Here is a 20,549-nt window from a genome sequence, read left to right as displayed (position 1 = left end):
ATGCTTTTCTGGGCAGTTCAGTTCTTGTACGATAAAGGAAAAATATCCATTGTTCTGCCTAGCTGTTACTTTATAATATGGACAATATGAAGTTCCTGTGTGCACCTGCTGATATCACATCTGAGTGGCTGACACATTGTAAAATACTAACAAGCTGACAGTAAATTCAAAATAGTTAGCAGGACCTAATAGGTAGCCAGTGGAATTAGATACGATGTCATGATAAATGTTAATTTTTTTATCTGTATAATATAATATATATATAAAATATAATTATATAATAATAATTATATTATCTGTATAATATAATAAACCATAAAAACTCATAATTGATTATTGTGTTGTGGGATAATAGCCATAAACTGATGTAATAGCTGTAAACTGAACTGCAGCAGTAAAGCAATAGCGAACTTGAAGGTTTACATTGCTCTCAGAATGCTGTATGTACAGACACGGCTCAAGATGAAGGAGAAGCCTGAATTAATCCAGCTGTCCATTGTATGGCTAGTACAGCACATATTCTCATTCATCGTTGCTGTTTATCATCTTTTTTGATGTTAAGACAAAGTTCACTGAACTATTTTTATACAAGCTGTTTCTGCCCATGAACCATAAAAGGCTTAATATAAAGGTTTCATAGGGTCCCTTTCGAGAAAGGCAGTAATCAAGGATTTATCAACTGTGATTGATAATTAATGAGCATGAGTGTGCTTCAAGTGAGAAGATTCATGTTGAGCCATTTCTTTTCTCTCAGGGACAGTTGTTAAAGTGATGTTGATGAGAAAGAGTACAGTTTGGATACTGAGTCAGGGAGGAGATGCAAGGAGGTGTGTTACCGTCTCATACTGCTCTGCGTTGGGCAAGCGGGTTGAGTAAAAGAGTAGTGTCAAACAAAAGAGCATAACACAGCATTTTCTTCTCCTGATCAGCTTTTGCATGGTAGGCCCCAGGGGTGAGAGCAAATGCTATGAACTAATGCTCCTGAGTTATATTCCTGCATTTTCCTTCATTTACTATGTGTTTAGACCAGTCTCTTGCCTCCACTTTTCCACTGTTACCTGTAGGTGAAAGAGAGACAGTCACACTCTAGTTTCTTCTAGAGGTGGCCAACTCTCTCAGTGGTCTTGAACTATGAACCTCTGCAATATGTTTTTTTGATTAAGAGTAACATTACAAATCTATTCTGAAGCTTTGGTGTATCCAGTTACCACTATATGGTGTATAAATACAATACATTTGTGCTTTTCTGTGAAATGAGCTTTATATTAGTATTTTAATTCTTCAAGACAATGTTTCTGTGTGTTATGACCAATGTAGTGGCCTGTAGCCATAGTACATATGACTAAAAGTGTACCTTTTCAGGAGATAACAATATCCAATAATAACATCTGAAATTCACATTGAATTTCAAAATTTATTTAATATGTTTTGACATGTGTTGACCTTTGTTCTTCCTTTCATTTTTCTTAGAACAGAGTGGCAGTTCAGTAGTGATGGATATTAGTGTAATTGTGTACAACATAACCTTTTCCCCCTCAGACTCCATTGTCTAGTAACTTCCTCAAATTTAGCAAATAAACACGAGTAAAATTCTTAAATTTGCCTATCTATGTTAATTCTCAGTTAAGAGAAAATGGATTAATAAACCTTGTTAGCATTTTTTAATAAACTTGAATATAGGTCATACAAACATGAAATCGTAAACAACTTTCCTGTTTTTGTCACAGTTCAGTGCATCTCTTATTCAAAACAATGTTGGTGATTTTTTTTTCTCGTGAACATAAAGAATCATTCTTTCAGAAAGTAGCATACATCCAGTAGATAGCTATTTGAGATAATTAGATCTGAGGAGACTGAGCTGACAAAAACAGAACAAATCTGAAACTTTTCTGGAAACAAACCTTGGAAAAATCTCTGTGAAAGAGACCTTGAGGAGAGGCAAGACAGTAGTAATGGGTCATGCTAAAAGAGTTTGAGGGTTCTTCTCCTAGTTTTACAAGCATTCCCTAAATCTTTCACGTCTTTCCAAAATGGAAAAATCACAGTACCACAAAAGCTACTTTTTCAGTATTTTTAATGTGGCTGGAGTCAGGTGCACAATTTCTGAGGCCTGTTCATGACATTTAGTTCTGGAAACAGATAGTCATCTAAACTTCCATAACTTAGGGCTTCTCCCAAAGAAAACATCTGTCTAAACCTTTTGAAATTAATTCATGAGTCAAGGAAATATTACAGAAACATTATTTACAAGGTTGACATAATTATGGTATTTGAAATTTTACTCATAGAAAACACAGAGTTTTCTCATAACAGACTGGAAAAGTGGTTCAGTACTTTCAAAAATCAAGCTGTTTACAAAGAGATAGGTTTGAGAATGAACTTTTCAAAGTCTTTTTTTTTTTCTTTGTCTATAAACACCTATCTTCACACCTACAAATTAGACCTTAGCAAAGTATGAGCACCAAAGACTAAGAACGTGATGTGATCCAATGACTAGCCACTAACTAAACTACAAGGTACAAGCCCATCTGGTGTACCGGGACCAGTGAAATTCCCTCATAGCATTTACTTTGATGCTTGTGCACATGCAGAGATGCTGCTCAATGTGAAGAGCTAGGTGTCTAATCTCTGCCGTCATTCAGAGACCTCATCAAGAGGCACATACTCTTCACCTAAGTCCTCAGCTGGCCTGTACTGCCCGCGTAAGAGAGAATGCTTAGCACATACGGACAGTATTGAGTCCAGCTACTCAGCAAAGGTTGTTTTTATTTCAGAATATTCCTGATGGTGCCTGTCTTTTGTGTAAAGCCTTGGGTTAGAGTACTTGTATGAGAGAGCAAGATCTGTCTTTCATTTCTTTCTCCTTGGATTATATTTACTTCTTGTTCAATTATGCTGAATAATTTATATATTATTCACTATGTAAAATACATAAACTGGCTTGGCACTGGGGACTAAAATCCAGGTTCATCTGCTTCCAAATGCCCTAACTTTTTAAGAAATCAAACCTCTGACTGAAGCTCTTTCTTCCTATATGGCTTAATAGATCTTGCATCCTTGGTGGTGCATCTTTAGCAGGAGGGTAAGGGATCCAGACTATGAAGGAGCTCAGTAAAATGGGCAGTCTCCTGGGAGGCAGAAAATGCAAGTCAAAGACATAGGATCTACATCTCCAGCTACCTTACTATCTTGGTTGTCCCTGCTGGACTGCTTCCCCTTTCTCAATGTCTTTCTTGTACTGAAGTGCCCAAAACTGGACACAGCACTCAACATTTAGTCTCACAAATGCTGAATAGAAGGGAACGATCACTTCACTCAAATTGCTGCCTAAACTCTTGCTAATACGGTCCAGTATGTGGCTAGCCTTACATGCCACAAGGGCGCACTGCTGACTTGCTTTCAATTTGTTTTCCACCAGGAATTCCTGATCCTTTCCTGCAAAGCTTCTTTCAGCCAGGTGTCCCCCAGGGCAGGTGTTATTCTGTCCCAGAGGCAGGAAAATCTGTATTTGCCTTGGCTGAACTTCATGAGGTTCCTGTCAGCCTATTCCTCCAGCCTGTTGAGATCCTGCCAAATCGCAGCCCTGCTCTCCTGCGTATCAAGTGCTCCACTCAATTTGCATTGCAGTGTTTTGGGCTCTCCATACAGAGGCCCAACCCATTGCAGAATTGCCATATTCTGGTGCTCCTAAACGTGCTAATAGAGCTTGTCATCTAATTTTTAAGTTGTATGTTGCCTAAGAATCTGTAAATGTGAATAGGGATTTAAATCTTACTATAACTCATAGTTCAAATGCACTTGTGTTTCTAAGTCTCTGTGGCACTTGGGTATTGCTTCCTGGAGGAATGCAATTTCACCTGTCCTGCTTTAAACACAGAAATCAATTAATTATACTTTCTGAAGTCATAATAATAAGCAATATATTAAAAGTAAATCTTTTATTTGCCAATATTAGTATATAAATAACAAGAATATACAAGATGAACTAGACTGATGGGTTTTTTTTAGCATCTGTGATTTAGTGAAATATACCAATATTTAGTACTAGTCAACTGTATCTTCCCTTCAACTTTGTCTGTATTTGCTATTCAATATCTCAGGGCTGCCTTCAATACATAATTCATCTGTATACTTGTTTATACTTTCATATTGACTTCTAAGTCATCAGTATAGATGTATCAGTTTTAGTTGACTTTTGGAATGAAGTCTCAAGTAAAAGTGAAACAGTCCCACTTAGACTGTAATGTTTTTATAATTCCCAATGTCGGATGAAACAGCTGAGAAAATGTCTTTTCTGTCACTAATTTACATCACTAGTGTCTTCAGTGCCTTACACATGGTGGTGCTATTTACACCTGAGAGTGCTTGGTTTCACATCTTCTTATGAGGGTAAATGAAAGACAGTTTCTCACTAGACAACATTTTACTGGCCTTGTAGTTGTAGACTTTGTAATGTTAAAAGTCTTGTGTATATTAATTTTCTTTCAGAAAATTCCTTCCAATTTTCACCATTGTCATCCTTTGAATCTTCTTCAGGAAATAAAATCAAAAACACCTTGTATAAATGTAACATACAATTACGCTGCTTTGCATACAACATGGAAAAAGAAAGCTTTATTTTCTGCATGCTGTCTTCTCCAGAGGATTACTCAGGGGATGTTGACAGATCAATAGGTTCTAATTATCATTAAAAAGAAGACGAGATAAGTTTATTGTGTATCTGTAATGAAATCAGTTTTCAGTACACAATACTCTTAAAAAGGGTATTCTACGTTGGTAATAATGCATTATGGTACCCTTACTGAAAGGTTTTACCACCTATTTACTATGCAAGATTAGAAAAGAGATGATAAAATATGAATACGTTTAAATGTAATTAGCTTTAAGATGCTGATTGTTTCTGATTCTTCTTCAGGCAAAATGACTGTAAGGCTGTAGAGCATATGGCATTTGCTTTTATATAAGTGCTCAAACATACAGTGATTGGTCAGTCCCTGCATTCACACTATTAAAAGCTAGTTCTTTGTGTATTAAATGATGCCACCTCAAGTCAAGTCACTTTCATATGTTGTTACATAAATGCATTGCTTCAGTATATGTTTCCTTTTTCACAATTCTGTTAACATTTCAGTTGTCTTCCCAGAAATATCCAAGACTTTTATATCTTCAAATAACTGCGCTGTTACTGTATCAGTTATGGTAACAGTTTTCTTAATATGCAGAAATGAAACAAGTATATACATAAAAGTATAACAAGGTGTACTATTGGTTTACCAAAATCCAATTATAACAGCAAGACCTAGAAGTAAGTATTCCATTGTTTTCAGCAGAATATTTCTAGTTAAATAGTCCAGTATTTACATTGCTAGTCTAGTAATGTGAGCTAAAATTACTTGAGCTAAAATTGCAGTGAACATTTCTGGTAAAGAAAAGTCTGTGCCTCAAGAAACTCAGTCTCTGGAACAATTAATAGGGACATAATGCAAATAAACATATGGGAGAAAAGCTGGTTAAGAAAAGGATATTAGCGTAGAGATTATCTGGGTGCGCAGTTCTTAGCCTGTAGACTTGAATGTATGATGTGAATGTGTTAATACACAAAAACAAAAAATCAAGGGATAGCCTCAAGAGCATAGGTCTGTAGGATTAAAAAGCTACCAAATGACAAGGCAGAGTCCTCTCCCTATTCTCTTTCAGTAGTGATTGAGGGAAGAATAGTGAGAGACATTAGCAGAGAGTGAAAATACCTCTGTGACTGAATTTGAGCCTTGGTGAATGGGACAGGGCTGGGGAGGGCATGAGGGACAAGTAGTGACTGAGCAGATTTCACTGAGGCCTTCGAACTGAGGGACACACACAAGCTGAGGAAATACTTGAAGGGAAATAGATATGGTGACATATATTTGCCATCTTGTTCATGTGGTACTTGTTGGGTTTTGTTTATGTGTGTTGCAAGCTGCTCTATTTTAGGACTTAATGTTAAAAAATGTAGCTGAAGAGATTACACATAGTACCATCACTGTTAGGAACTTTAAAGCTAGTATGAAGAAAAATAATGACTACCAAGGCAGGTATTACTTGTAAGAAGGACCCTTCTGGAAAGTAAACTAAAGTGTACGTCATCCACTGATTTAATAATTGCATATACTCGCAAACATTAGCTGCTGATACATGGACAAGTACAAATACATAAATAATGGTCCTGGAAATCAGCTCCCTGCATGCAAATGTGATTAAAAAAGTATTAGCATTAAAGTCCCAATCTCCAAGAGAAGATCAGCTTCTGTCTTTCACCCCAGCAAAAGAATGCATTGAATCTTCTTCCATGGAAATCTAAAACTGACAAATATGAAGAAGAGCTTTTAAATGTATGTCAATATTTTTAGCGTTAAACTTAGTTTGTCAGATTGTCATATTCAGCACTTTTTCAGGGTTTGGGGTTTTTTTTTTTCTGTTTTAGGATGCATGTTTATCTCTGTGTGCACGGTTAGTACCATTGCACATGGAAACTGCCATGCAGATAATACTTTGTGTGTGCTCCAGTGATGGTTTGTGTGTCTAATTTGTGGTATTTGCAGAAATGTAGTGGCACAAACACATATGGCTTAGTGAACCTCTAATGCTTAATTTAATTCAGATAGTCTGAAGACTTACTGTTTTCCATAGCAGACTACTTTTGCTTTCCATCCTTCTCACCTGCAGATTTAGCTCTCCTGTGGCTCTTTACTTTTATGTGAGGTCTTATTCCTGGGTTAGATCCAATAAGTTAGAGTGGGAATTTGATATGGTTAATTTTATAAAGATACTCCTTTTTCATCATTTTTTCCATGGAGAATTGTGTCAACAGTCTAGCAGGCCCGAAAGGAACTTGTGGTTCTTTAGTTTGCCGTAAAACTACTTCTGAATTGATACAGACAGTAGCATATGTGCAACTAAGAATGAAGGTCACTGGGCCAGAGGACATATATCAGCTGTGAATGGTATTTGAATATAGGAGCCAATCAGTTGATATTTTGGGTGTATTCTCATGGCTTTTGCTTTTTTGAATGGTTCTTCTGAAGTCATATATATGCCATTTAGAGACCTTTATGGTAATTTGATATTTTGTACTTAATATCCTGGTAGAATACATGCATAAACTTCATGTTATCAGAAGGAACAGATATTGCTAACATGGGTTTTTTCAGACTTTTTTTTAACTAGGATGTGTCTGCTTGTACAAAAAGGTTAATTTCTCTCTTGCAAAGTGTATGGAGATGAGGAAAGAGCAATTTGATGTTATTGTAAATGCATGAACTCTATCTACAAAAAAAGTTCATCTTATTTCCCTGCTCTTGAGAGGGAACAGCTGGAAATGATGTGACATATTGAAATGAAGTCTCAGAGTTTCACACATGCCTAACTATGTTAAATCATTTTGCTTTCTCCGTAGGATTTTAAGACAGTGCTGTCTTTCCCCCAGTACCCAGGGGAGTTTCTGCACCCTGTGGTATATGCATGTACTGCAGTTATGTTGTTGTGCCTGTTTGCTTCCATTATCACCTACATTGTCCATCACAGGTAAGAATTCAAATTTAAAGCACTTGTTTTAGTACGGTCATCATTATGCTGAAGTACTCTGATTTTGCTATCCCTCACTGAAAAGACACAGTACTTTAAATGATCTTAATTACTGTTGGATAGTAATATCAATAATATGATTTAGACCAGAGAAATCACAAAAAGGTTATGTCAAAAATAAAAATAGAATAAAGATTTATACAAAATTGAAGTCTGACATGCATCTAAGTTGCCTTCTGGGAATGATGAAGAAAATGGAACCTTCCATTCAAAAAACAGACCAATACAAGTTCTTCTAAACAAGCAATTTATTGTAATATGTCACTCCACTAAGGAAGAAAAAGTCCAGTCCCATATGAATTCATCTTTAATTGTATGAAGATATCCAACGTTTTAAAAATGGAAAATATAAATCATTATGATGACTTTGTTCCCAAGCTATAGCTTCCTGAGATATACGTCTAAATGGTCTGCATACTGTTTCTAAAACTTCCAGCTTGACAATTCAGGAGAAATCTCTTCAGTATAAAGCCACAAGGACTGTCAGACTGGTGTGGGAGGGGTTCTGGTCCAGCAGCAGCACCTTGCACAGATACGCCAGTGGTATTGGCGTCTGAGAACAAGTTAGGTTGAAAGATGTGGCAACTATCATTGGATGAAAGAGATTTTCTTTGACTTTTAAATCTGTTTTATTTTAGCAAATTTGTGTTTTCCTTTATATAAAAGATTAATATAAATGTCATTTTAACTACATACTTTTGCTAAAAGACTATTAGCAATTTAAAAGAGAAGGAATGTATTGTACTGTAGAAGCTGCTAAATATTAATCAAGTGAACTTAATGCAATGACTTCTGATCATCTGCTTCCATTTAATCCTTCAGAAATGTCTTGTTACAGTTCTGCTTATTCGAAGCTATTCAATGAGCTTTTTGCTTGTATCACTCTTCATTAGATGCTTGATTGGAAGGCACCTTCAAATCAGTAGACTCTTTTTTTCCTCCTCCCCTATTGACTTCAATGCTTTATAAATCAGACTGTTCTATAGGTAAATTGTTATGTAGGTATTCAAGAATCACAGAATACAGTTCTGTCATGTTAAATATTCTTCCAAAGTATAATTTTCATAATAGATATATATATATTTTTAATGTTTTTTCAACAGCACAATCCGAATCAGTAGAAAAGGATGGCACATGCTTCTCAACTTTTGTTTCCATACTGCTCTTACTTTTGCTGTTTTTGCTGGTGGAATCAATCGCGTTAAATACCCAATTATATGTCAAGCTGTAAGTATCTGCCTTACTTATTCTTAATAAAAAAAAGGAAACCTGAAGCTGTATCTTTTGATATAAGGTTGATAGTTCTCTTTCTGATCATACATTGTTTCTGGATCTTAACGCAGATGTTCTTCAGAACAAGTCATCGTTACAAGCACAACTTTTAAAGGCCAACATTGAGAGATAGGAACTTCTGTGTTTGGTGTTTGGTTGTGCCCTGAGTTTCTATGAGAGGCTGGCCAATTCATTAGCTTCTCTGCAGCTCAGATTTCCTTATGTAAAAACAAACTAAAATTGTAATATTTCTCTGTTCTACAAGATTGTTGGAAAGTATTGTTCATGAATGTTTGTAATGTCCTTTCTGATCTTAGAATTGAGTACATAGAACTAAAATTACTGCTGCTGTTCTTTAATATATTACTAGACCACATCTGCCCAAGGTGGCTCTAGATTCGCTGGGTGGTCATTAAATCTATACTTGGGTAGCTTGCTGCTTATAGTACAATTACATCTTTTAATTACAACTCAAGCTTAAGAGACAAAGCAGACCACAGTGCATTTGTGCTTTATGTACCTCTGTGTGTAGAAACTGGACTATTTTACCTTCTTTCATTCCATCCTTTCAAAGGGTGTCATGCCCTGAGATGCACAGAGAGGGCATGCTATGAATACAGGGGATGAGTCTATGCAGTACATGAAGAGAGTTATTTCAGTCACCTTCCATGAAGCCTGATGTGGGCCTGCTGCAGTGTTTGCCTCTAATATTTCTTCTGCCTGGATTCTGGACAAGTGCTCCAGATCTCACGAATGATGTTGACATTTATCCGTAGTAAAACACTTTATTAAGCCAACACTCTCCTAGATGTTTTGTCTGTCAGTAGTCTGGTTCTACTGATTGGCTTGAATGGGTGTAAATAGGAAGAGTCACTAAACAGTGGCAGAGCTACGTCTCCTTTAGTCCTCTGCTGCAGTGCCTTCTTGCTCTTTTTTGCACCTGATGGGTATGCCCTACAGTTTCAAGAAGGTTTCATTAAGCAGAAACATCTGTGACTGCAGTAATTGTCACTAACTATTATCCAAGATATATATTTTTCCCTGAGACCTAAATTTTTAAAAATTAGCACATGTATCTTCTCTTTCTCTTATGCATGGAGGAACTGACTCTGCCTACTGCTGTCACAGTATTCCTGTCTAATTCAGAAATGAAGAGCATCATGGGGTTTGGGCTTTCAAGAAAATAAAAAATATCCCGCATAATAAACCCTTCTTGAGACCAGTGCTTTTGTTAGCTAAATTATGAGTTATTCTCTTGGCTTGGGACAATGTTCATCCTTTGAATTTAAAAAAAAAAAAAAAAGTCATTAGTGCATTATAATATTTCTATTATTAGTAAGAAGAGTCATAATATTAATCTTCTAAGCACTTGTGCCGCTTCTCAGCAAGCTTCCTGGAAACAGCAGCATGTAAATTGCCCTTCTGTTTTTGTGTACAAATTTTCTTCTTACAGTTTCTAGATTCTCTTACCTATTTCAGGTAAAAATATAGCTGAGATACAACATTCAACTTGAATAGGTACAAGGAATAATAAACAGCAAGCTACATATCTTACTTGGAATGACTCCTGTCTAAGAAAAAGAAGCAAAGAACAAAATTGAGCGCCTTTTATGTATAAATGTGTTGTATTATAGGCTTATGAAATTTTAAAGCAATGAACTGTTGTTTCATAGCTATTGCTAGATGCAAATAGAGATAATACCATACATATACTTACTGCAGTGTAATCTTCAGGCTTTTGTGACATCTTAAATACAATTCAGTTTAAAAACTGGTGGAATATTTTAGGTCTTCTCAGCAAGCTAATGAAGATTTTTAAGGCTATTCTTACTGAAATATTGCTTTGTACTTCTGTAGTCCTGTCATTAGAAAATGTTAGGAAGTTTTAGACAGATAAAAAATGTGCCTCAGAATGCTCCTCTGAGTTATTACTACTATACTGATTGCATAGGGAGGTAACCTGTTTATCCAGGGAAGTTAGGTCTAAGTGACATTCAAAAGACAAAGGAAGGTCTACTGACTTCAACTGCTGTTCTATGTGGTAGAGATGTGTTTTCTATTAGAATTAATTTCTAATTACTTCTGTAGCATAATTACTGTAAGTTTTTGCTCTAGTTTCCTATGAGGTCCTGTGAAAGCCTTTTGTATATCCTTGTGCATGATTATCAGGAAACAGCACTTGTAGATCCTGTAAGCATCTATACTGTTTTATGTGCAAAGTTTAGGTATGTTCATTACATGGTATTAACTTAAATGACACAGTTGTCCACTAAATTATTCCGAGATAAGTATCTTACAGTATCTAGTGAATTGTATTGTAATAAATCTGTATATTCTAGCAGATTGAAATATCATTTACCATCGTCCTTATCTGCAGTTTGCAAGTGAGGGTAGCAGATTAGATTGTAGGGCAGCCATGGCCATGTAATTACACGATCACAAATGACCATCTGTTGTTACAATCATTGTCTGGTTATTTACTTTGCAGATTGCATGGTAACAATGCAGTATTAACAGTGATAATGAAAAACTGATTGAGATAAATGAGTTATTAATAATCTGTTATGAGTAATATATAAACTACATGAATATCTTCATAAAATGCATTACCAGTGACAGCTGTTTCTTGCTATGATTTGGAGCCAGATCCTGAGCTGCTGAGAAATATGCACAGTTAGAGAAAATGAATAGATCCATACACATATGCCTTCTATTCAGTTTCATAAAATTATTTATTTACCTGACACCATGCCCCATCAACAGCCACTATCATCAGCAGTTAAGATATAGGAAGGAAACAGGGCAAACAGGACACAGACATGCTCTTTGGGTTCCTACCAGAAGGTGCCTGATGGAATTAGGTAGGGCAGACTGACACAGCAGTCCAGATAATCTAAGATAGGACTCCTCTAGCTGAACAAATGTCCTCTCCCAGAACATCCTCAACCCAGACCCTCCTTTACCTACTTCCTTACCAACAGTAATGTTTTAAATATTTGCATGAGTCCCAGTGCCTGTCTCCTCTTGTGATAACCCTTAGAGGACTACTGCCAAAGTAAATACCTGTGAATTAACCTTTAAGGTGCTAAACCTGGGAATAAGAGAAATGAAATCTTCTGAAGTTTTCCTGAGGAGTTCATGTAGTCGAACATTTTCCATAGCCTTTCTAAGCAGTGGTGGGGTGCACAGTGCTCCTTTCCTACTGCTACAGTGCATATAGCCATTCTTTAAATCACTCAGCCCAATGAAAGGTGTTTACACAGCTGTTGTGGGCTCATGTCTCCCCCAAGTGTAAGCTTTGACTCTTTTTCTTTAAGTTTTGGAAATAAGCTAGTATTACTGTATAAGAATAGATTTGTGAAAATATTATTGCTTCAGGTAGCATTGAAGTATTAGTTATATTCCATTTGTAACACCATTAGTGTGGCTATAGCACAAGTATCTTTTTATCTGTTACAGTTCATAACACAACTTCACTCCTGCAGCAATGTGATTTGCACTTCTGGTTTCCTAAGTGCGTGGTGGAAGATTTCTAGTGCAAGCATTTTCTGTCATAACAGCTGAAACGCACTGTCAAAGCCAGTGAACCTCTACCTTGCTTACTGTAATTACCTCTAAAATTTTTACATAAATTTCACTGCCACATCCTTATCTAAGTGAATAATAGACTGAGTATTTTTTCCTTCCTAATTAAGCAAAAAGGGTGGTTGTAAAATAACTTCAGTTGGATCACCTTCCCCTTCTAAAAGAGGTGTCGCAGGCTAATTTTAAGCAGCAGGAATTAATGCTATGGAAATGGACCCATTTTTTCAGACAGATAACTGGAAGAACCTCCATATCTCCTTGAAGGCAAAGTAATTGAACTAAGAAATGTGTTTTCACGGATAGTAAGATATTTATTTTTATCTGGAATCTAACAATCTAAAATTACCTTTTAAACCTGCATGTCTATGTCAGAGAAGATGTTGTGTGGACTGTCTCACTTGGCTGTTTCCTATGTGCTCTTGTTATCTGTAAAGAAATGTTAGCGTACTGGTCTTGAAGATCTTCCTGCTGTTTCACAGATTTCCTGCATGAATGAGGTATATACCCGCAGACTGTTTGAGGTGTACCCACGAATCTGATTCTGAGTGTCCCTGAGGCCTGGCTGCTGGTGTGCAATCCAGAGCTTTGAGTTTATGCCAGAATCCTTCAGACAGCACCAAGGTTGTGTTAGGAACAGCAGAACAGGATTAATCAGAGCCAGTGTGCTACACAGGAGGTTGCTTGAGAGAGCCAGTAGATGATATTGTCAACCCCTTGCATCTCCATGGCTCCCAGGTTATTTCCTTCAGAGGGCAGCAAGAGGTTCATTCTTTTCACAGGAGGAATGAGATGTGGGGAGACATGATTGTAGTCAGAGGCATCAGTTCTGTACCCTCAGTTTGAAAGGTTTTGGTGTCATCGCTCCTCCTTTCCAGGACAGCATTGTAGCCATTAGGCTATGGCTGCTAGGGGATGAAAACAAGATGATGTCCTAATTTTTTATCCTAGAAGCCAGTCAATCAGTGGTATGAGACTTGATCACATCTCCAAGAAACACATGCAAGCTTTAATTGGATTGATAAAATCTTACCAATACAGTTTAACCTCAAATCTCAGATCATTCTCTTTCTTGGTACATGTCATGCATGAAGCTGTCTGGCTTGTGAATGATTTTCTACCAAGCAGTAAATCTTCAGCAGGAAAGGTGAAGGCTATTCCAGACTAGCCAGTAGCCTGGTAGTTAGAATACTGTCCTTGGAAGGCAGAAGTGTGGATTTGAATCCTGTTAAACTAAGGAGGCCCTAGAATTAGGAGCCACATCTTGGGTAGGAGCTCTAGATACAAAAATGTAATGGAGGAAAAGAGCAGTTCTTTCTGCTGTAGCTATGCTTTTTGAAGTAGTGGGGTAAAAACTAATGTATTTTGATGAAATTTGCCAGTCAGGGCTTCTCAAGAGATGCACAGAAGAATGTTCTCTAATGGCTTTTGAGAGGTCTTTGGTGAGGTGGATGCTGAACTGCTCAGCTCTGCTGAGACAGGAACAGAACTAGACATACGTGCTAGCAAGGCTTTAGGTGGCTGGAAACTTTATTAGCAGCAACCTACGACCACCAGAAACTTTGCACTCTATGGGGTTAGATGGGCACACTGAAGATTGTCCCCCTGGTCTCAGGGAGCTGCTTTGTGCATCTCAGCTTCTTGCTTTAAATTTTCTGCCTACAAAGTGAGCATGGGGCTGTTCTAAGGCTAAATGAGATTGTGAAATACTCACATATTGGTAGTGGTATTGAAGACCTCGCAGAAATTCCTGAATCCCTTCATTTCACTGAAAAGAAGTATTTCCTCTGCAGGTTTAATGGTTTAATCAGAATGTCAGAGCATATCCATACCCTCCTTAAATAGAATTGACTGAGGAAGGACAGTCTTATCTGAAATATGCTTACAATTGAGAAAAAAAGCAATGAAATGAAAAACTAGGAGAAAACAAAGATATTTGTGTGTAAGTTAAAGCTGTTCAAGAGAGCTTTATGTGCCAAAATGTTAGGTAGCTTTACATAAAAGTGTATTCTGGTCATTACCATGGCAACGGCAACATGCTGTGGAACCTGTGTTACCTCTAAGGTACTGAAATTTATTGAAGGCACGCATACTTACTGTATGTATTGAAGGCACATCTTCTTACTGTAGAAAAGCATAATCTTCTTTTCAGTTGGCTGGTACTTATTCCCAAAGATAAGAGTTCTAAAAACACAGGACACAAAAAATGAATTTAAGGGAACAAGGAAATTTTCGCTGTAATAATTGCAGATATTAAACAGCTTTAAATGCAATGCTGGCTTCAATGCGTGTGTCCTGACTGCTCGTTCTGTAATGTTTGACCTGTCAGTGGAAAACTTTCTTATGAATAAGCATCATCACTTTGTTTTGTGAGAAAAACGGAGCCCTTCCCGCACGCATGTGTGTGTGATATACATTGTGGTGCAGGTAAGCTCCACTTATGGTGAAAATAGGTTTTAAGTGAATGTTTTGATATTTAATTTGTATCTATTTATTTGGCTCTTAACCCTGACAAAGGCACAAGTCCAGTAATAAAATGAACTCATGATGATGTACTCATACCCACCCAGGATTTTGAGCATGTAAACTTAAAGCATTTGTTTGCTAACAGAGCTAAGTGACAGTTTACTGAACAGAGCTACCTTGGTCCTGCTCCCCTCTTTGCTGAGCCTTGTCTTCCACTTCCATGCCACGGAGCTGGTAACTTGTGTTTTGCGCAGCAGGCTTGGACATCTTCCTAGCTTAAGTGAGCTAGAAAGAGGCTGTCCCGCTGAGGGAGACACGGCGTGTGCACCTTTCACCAGCCACAGCTGCCCTATGGCATGACCGATGGCTGTGTGGGGCAAAGAGCAGGCAGGGAGCAGAGCCCACCACTTTGAAAGACTGTTTTTTCAAGGCCAGGCATGACAAGCGTTCCTTTACAAATGAAAATACAGATAAGACCAAAAATTCTACTCCAGGAAGCCTTTTTTTTTCTCATGGGAAGTGAGAATCATCATCATCATCATCATCACGTAGAGAAAAGGGTACCCTTTCCTTTGGATTTTAGTACAAGAGCTTAGTGCACCCTTCCAAATTCCACATTTTTTGTGTCATACTGCTTTGTCTCCAGATTGTCATCATTGTTCTTCAAATCTGTCAGTTGTCAAGAGGTCGTATATCATCAGGATATATCCTCTTTTGCCTGAAGAAAGAAATGCAAATGAATTTTTTTTTGAGAGAGAGAAATATACTGCTGAAGAGTTAGTACAGAAGCTGGTCACATTTCTATCCTTTTTCCATGTTTGCTTGAGATGTCCATATATCAGAAGGAACTAAGTTGCTGAAAGACACATTTTCTTCACATTATGAGAAAAGTAATGTGACTAAGGGATGGCATAGCAATGATGTTGTCAGTTCAGTTCAGTTGCCTCCTCAAAATTCAAAACAATGAAATTGTTTTATTGTAGTATTTTTAGGAATCTCATCCTAATGAGATCCTGTGATTCAGTGGTCCATTTAAGTGCCTGGTCGTTTCTGCATGTGATCATCGGCCAAGTCTCTAGAATTTTTTCCAGCTCTTCTTCCTGGTTCCTGCCACCTTCTTCCTCTTTCCCTTTCTCCCTCCCCATTTTCTCCCTCACAGCTTTTTCCCTCCTCCCCACCCCCAGTTCATAGTCATATTCACTGTGTCCCTACAGAGATGCTGCAAGCTGCACATGCACCAAGGCCAGACAGCACTAGCCACTGACCTGGCACCGTCTGCCAGCTGATGGTACAAGGTTGTCTCATTCTCTTATTTCTGCTGCTTTTACCGCAAGCGACAACAGCTATGAAGGCTTTATTCTCCCTGTCTAATGTGTCAGACAAGTCCCAGAGAAAATTACAAAAGGCTTTCCGTTGATGATATTTGCTGCTATCTTCAAGTTTTGTGCTGTATGACCAAATATAAACAAAATGCTTGGATTTTTTTCCTTTACCCATCAATTCTTTTGTTTTAACTTGAGCAAAAATGGAACACTTTCAAAGAAACCATTATAATAGATTTGTGTTAGCTTTATTCAGCAATTCTCTGTATTTCTTAAACATTTATGTGCTTTCCAATTATAGCAATATTTTACTTGTCACTGCAAATGTCAGGTTATTGCTTCAAAGGTAACCTCATTTTATATAATCAGATGGAGACTTAGCTAATGTAATAAAGCACTGGAGATTGAATAAAATTCCAATTACTGTTTCCATAGTAATGAATAACAATTTCTAGCGTAACATAGATGTTAGTATCTTAGTGGTGTTTGTATTTTATTTTACTTTTTAATGATATACACACTGGTCTCTTGGAGACATCATGATAATAACACTATTGAGAGTGTGCATTTCCTTTTGATGGAGGACACTGAGATCTGTCATTTAATTTTTAAAATTGCATGGCCAAGTTTATAAATCCCTTAAAATGAATCTGAAAATAATCAATCTCTCTCTCTCTCTCTCTTTTTTTTTTTTTTTTTTTTTTTTTTTTTTTTTTTTTGGCAGCTAGCAGTGATCCCAAACAAATAATTGGTCATTAAAAGAAGTCATTCTTAGCTATATGCAGCTGAGAAGGAACTATGACAGGATATTCCAGTATATATTGCTGAAAAATGAAAGAGGATAATAGCATAACAACAAACAAAAATGCTGTCCTTTCATTATTTTTTTAAATTTTGTCGTCTACAACACAATACGCAGTGCAGTATCTGGTTTTCTACTGACAAAGTTTGCAACACAAATTGAGCTTCACATCACTTTAAATCCAGGTGTAAAAAGTTGTCACTAATTAGGTTCTTAGAAAACAAAAGTTTTATAGCCTTGATTTTATAACATACCATCTGGTATCACAGATATTAGCTATAATAGTTTAAATTGCAGATTCCATCTGCTTTTTTAAAGTATTTTTATTCCCTTGCATTTATTAGAAATAACCAGAGAGAAGGAAAATGTTGATGCAGTTACAAATTCAGTTATTTAAAAAAAAAATCCATTTTCTTGTACATTGATGTAATAAAAATATTCTAGAAAGTCTTGTTTTACTGATCCATTTATTGACATGTTTAACATGTTTAATGTCATCTCTTGTTCTAGGTTGGCATAGTATTGCATTATTCTACACTGTCTACCATGCTATGGATTGGAGTAACTGCAAGGAATATTTATAAGCAAGTCACAAAAAAACCTCAACCATGCCAAAACAGTGACCAGCCTTCTTATCCAAAGCAACCACTACTCAGGTATGGAATATTAGCTATATATTTTTTGAGTATTCCTAAAACTTCTACATTTTAAACAAATTCTTACTTTTATTGCTGTATTCTTTATTTTTGCAAACTATAAATAGGATCTGTAAAGAGATGAGTCTTTAGGGTGTATAAAAATCTAAATATTTATTGTATGCTAATAATTAATTATACTCAGAAGATGAAAATATGTGGAGCTGGTACAGGCTAGGTTCAGATATCTTTATCTGAATAGGAACAATTCAAGTGTTCCCGTTGGTTTCCTATGGAGGAAAAAAAAATGGCTTGCTTCTGGGTTAAAGCATTATTTAATCATCAGAAACTACCCTATAATGATTTTCCCTTTACCCTTATCCTCTCTCCTATAAATCTTGCCCATACTTGTATTGATTGCCTAGTAACCTGATAGTGACCTTCCTCATCCCACACCAGGGATCTAATGCTATTACTAGAGAGACTGAAAGTCTGGGCTCCCTATCAGCTTTCTAGATGGAGCAGACGAACGAACGTGTCCCTGACAGTGTGGCAGGTGGAACGTAGCAAGAATTTCAACGAGGTGCCTATGAGATTCTGTGACGCCAAGCTGAAATACGCAGTCCGCAGGGATAAGAAAAAAGTTATGGCAAACTAGGATTTCCTACCAAGGACAGGAGAAGGGGGATTCATCTTTCTTAACTTTCGCAATCTAAAATTAGCTATTGGCCAGAGATATCTAGTGTTCCTCTATAGATTTTGGAGAGAGACTGAGACAGAGAGCATCTTCCAGAGAGAAATTCATCCTCTCTGTTCTGGGTGTTTGTGGGGTGCCAGGACGAACTGTCTTCTGGAGGTGCCTGCCTCTCCTCACTGATCACAGAAAGACCCAGATGGACAACTTAGGCTAAACACCTCGGTTTTATGTAGTGAAAGGCAAGAAGGATGAATTCTGTTCTTTATGGCTTTGCTGAAAAATCCTGATTACTGTAGTTTTGTCAAGAGACTTTAGTTTGAACACAAAATGTGTTTTAAGTGGCACTTCAGAGATGGCTGTGTGAGCCTGTTGCAACTTGTTAAAACTCCATAGAAATATGAATTGTGCTTTGCTGTCTGGCTTTGTTGAGTGAAATCTTTATTAACATAAGTTCTCTGCTTTTCAAAACATTTTCTTTCCAGAGATTAAATTGATTAAAGTTCACATAAAATTTGTATAGTGAGGAGAAGAAGGGTCATACTGAACATTAGCCTTGTGTTAGATGTAAGCAGGAGGATATGTTTTCGCTGAGAGAGCCTGACTTTGCTAATCCATGATTTACTATTCCATTCTTCACCAATGTGAATTTCACTCATTCAGTTTCTAGCGCATGGCAAAATGAATAATTGCCAATTTTCAAATGCTGCAGTATGGCTATTAAGGTAGAAAATTGTTTCAGGTTACATAGACCTAGCATAGTATATGTTCTTCAAATTCAAATCTTGTTAAGAGTTGGAAAACAACAGACAATTGGGTTACGGAAAAGATTGCTCTAATTAGAATTCTTGTTGTACCAGTCATGTTGAGGTTCTCAGCCAGTGAAAATAAATAGCAGATATTTTAAGCTTAGTAATAGAAATGATAAACCTACTTTTAGCTGTAAAAGAATATGAATATAATTGTTTAATAGCTAACTAAAATGATTCTAGAGTTATTTTTCTCACTCAAGGCACTGTGCTTCCTAGAGACACAGCCACTGAAATGTCTAATATGATTCCATAGCAGTTAGCAGTAGCTTCAAAGTAGTAAGGATTAATTTCATTTCATGTAGAAAAATGGCATAGTATGTGGAAAATTAAAAATCGCTTTAAGGGCGAAAATGTCAAACTCATAATTAGTAATTGTTGTTCCTGTAGAAGGATAATGATCATTTTTATGGTCATTTTAACTTTCCTGGTTTTAATAAAGTTAAAATCAGAATTATTTTGTATCATGATATTTCCATAAAATCTATTTAAGATGCTTGTACAGTCATGTACAGTACAGTGTTGTATCTAAAAGCTGATGCTAGCCTTCATACCTATTATGCCTCAGATGCATCACAGTTTTGCTGGGTCTGGGTTTGGGTGGGGTGGAGGGCTGTTAATTTTTTTTTTTTTTTCATTTTGACACCAATAGATAGCAATATAAAGATTATTCAAATGGAGTTAAACTCTTTTATGTGTCAGGACTATCAGTGCTAAGAAGTATATAATGTGGCCTGCAAAGATGCTTTTTTAAACTGGATGTAGTTTATCTGTAATCTGTGTTTATAGACCTAGTCTGACTTATTTTCAGTTTTTCTTGAACATAAATACATGAATGTGTTTGACAAGAATTGCACACTTTGCTGTTCTCCTTCAGTCTTTTCTGGTAACGAATATATAGGATAGGCTAGGTTTGTAGTTCACATATGAATGGTTTTCTCTTCCTCTTACGTACATTTGCTGTAGGAGACATAAGGATATCTTCTGTGAGTCACTAAGATGAAACTACTGCCACAAATCAATACATAAATCTGTGGCGTGGAATTTACCAACAAATTTTAAAAATTCTCTTATCATGTTTTTTCAAGGCACTTAGTCAACTTTTCAAGTAGTAAAAATAAATATCAAAATATGTAAAAGACGACCTGACCTGTGTAGAAAAGGACACTTGCTTATACAGTTGCTTTGGTTTCTCTGCCTTGCCACTTGCATATGCATTTGCAGAAGTAAGATAAATACTTGACTCAAGTATTCAAGTGAATACTTGATCTTTTCCTCCTAGTATTTTTTTGAGCTGCAGCAAGATGTATTCAATTATGTAAAATCATGGTTCTCTATTAGTTTTCT

General features: G+C 36.6%; 1 protein-coding gene across 1 annotated transcript in view; it reads left to right on the top strand.

The window, feature by feature from the left end:
- LOC112989796 (adhesion G protein-coupled receptor A3-like) overlaps positions 1-20,549 on the top strand; it is a 281,364-nt gene that overhangs the window by 228,669 nt on the left and 32,146 nt on the right. The window contains exons 15-17 of the mRNA XM_026111146.2: positions 7,433-7,560; positions 8,724-8,847; positions 17,575-17,720. Coding sequence (XP_025966931.1) covers positions 7,433-7,560; positions 8,724-8,847; positions 17,575-17,720 — 398 coding nt within the window. The remainder of the gene's footprint in view (positions 1-7,432; positions 7,561-8,723; positions 8,848-17,574; positions 17,721-20,549) is intronic.

The sequence above is a fragment of the Dromaius novaehollandiae genome, chromosome 6 (assembly GCF_036370855.1).
Source record: "Dromaius novaehollandiae isolate bDroNov1 chromosome 6, bDroNov1.hap1, whole genome shotgun sequence".
NCBI lineage: Eukaryota > Metazoa > Chordata > Aves > Casuariiformes > Dromaiidae > Dromaius > Dromaius novaehollandiae.
The sequence above is the reverse complement of the archived record's forward strand: the minus strand, read 5'-3'. Positions and strand labels throughout refer to the sequence as shown.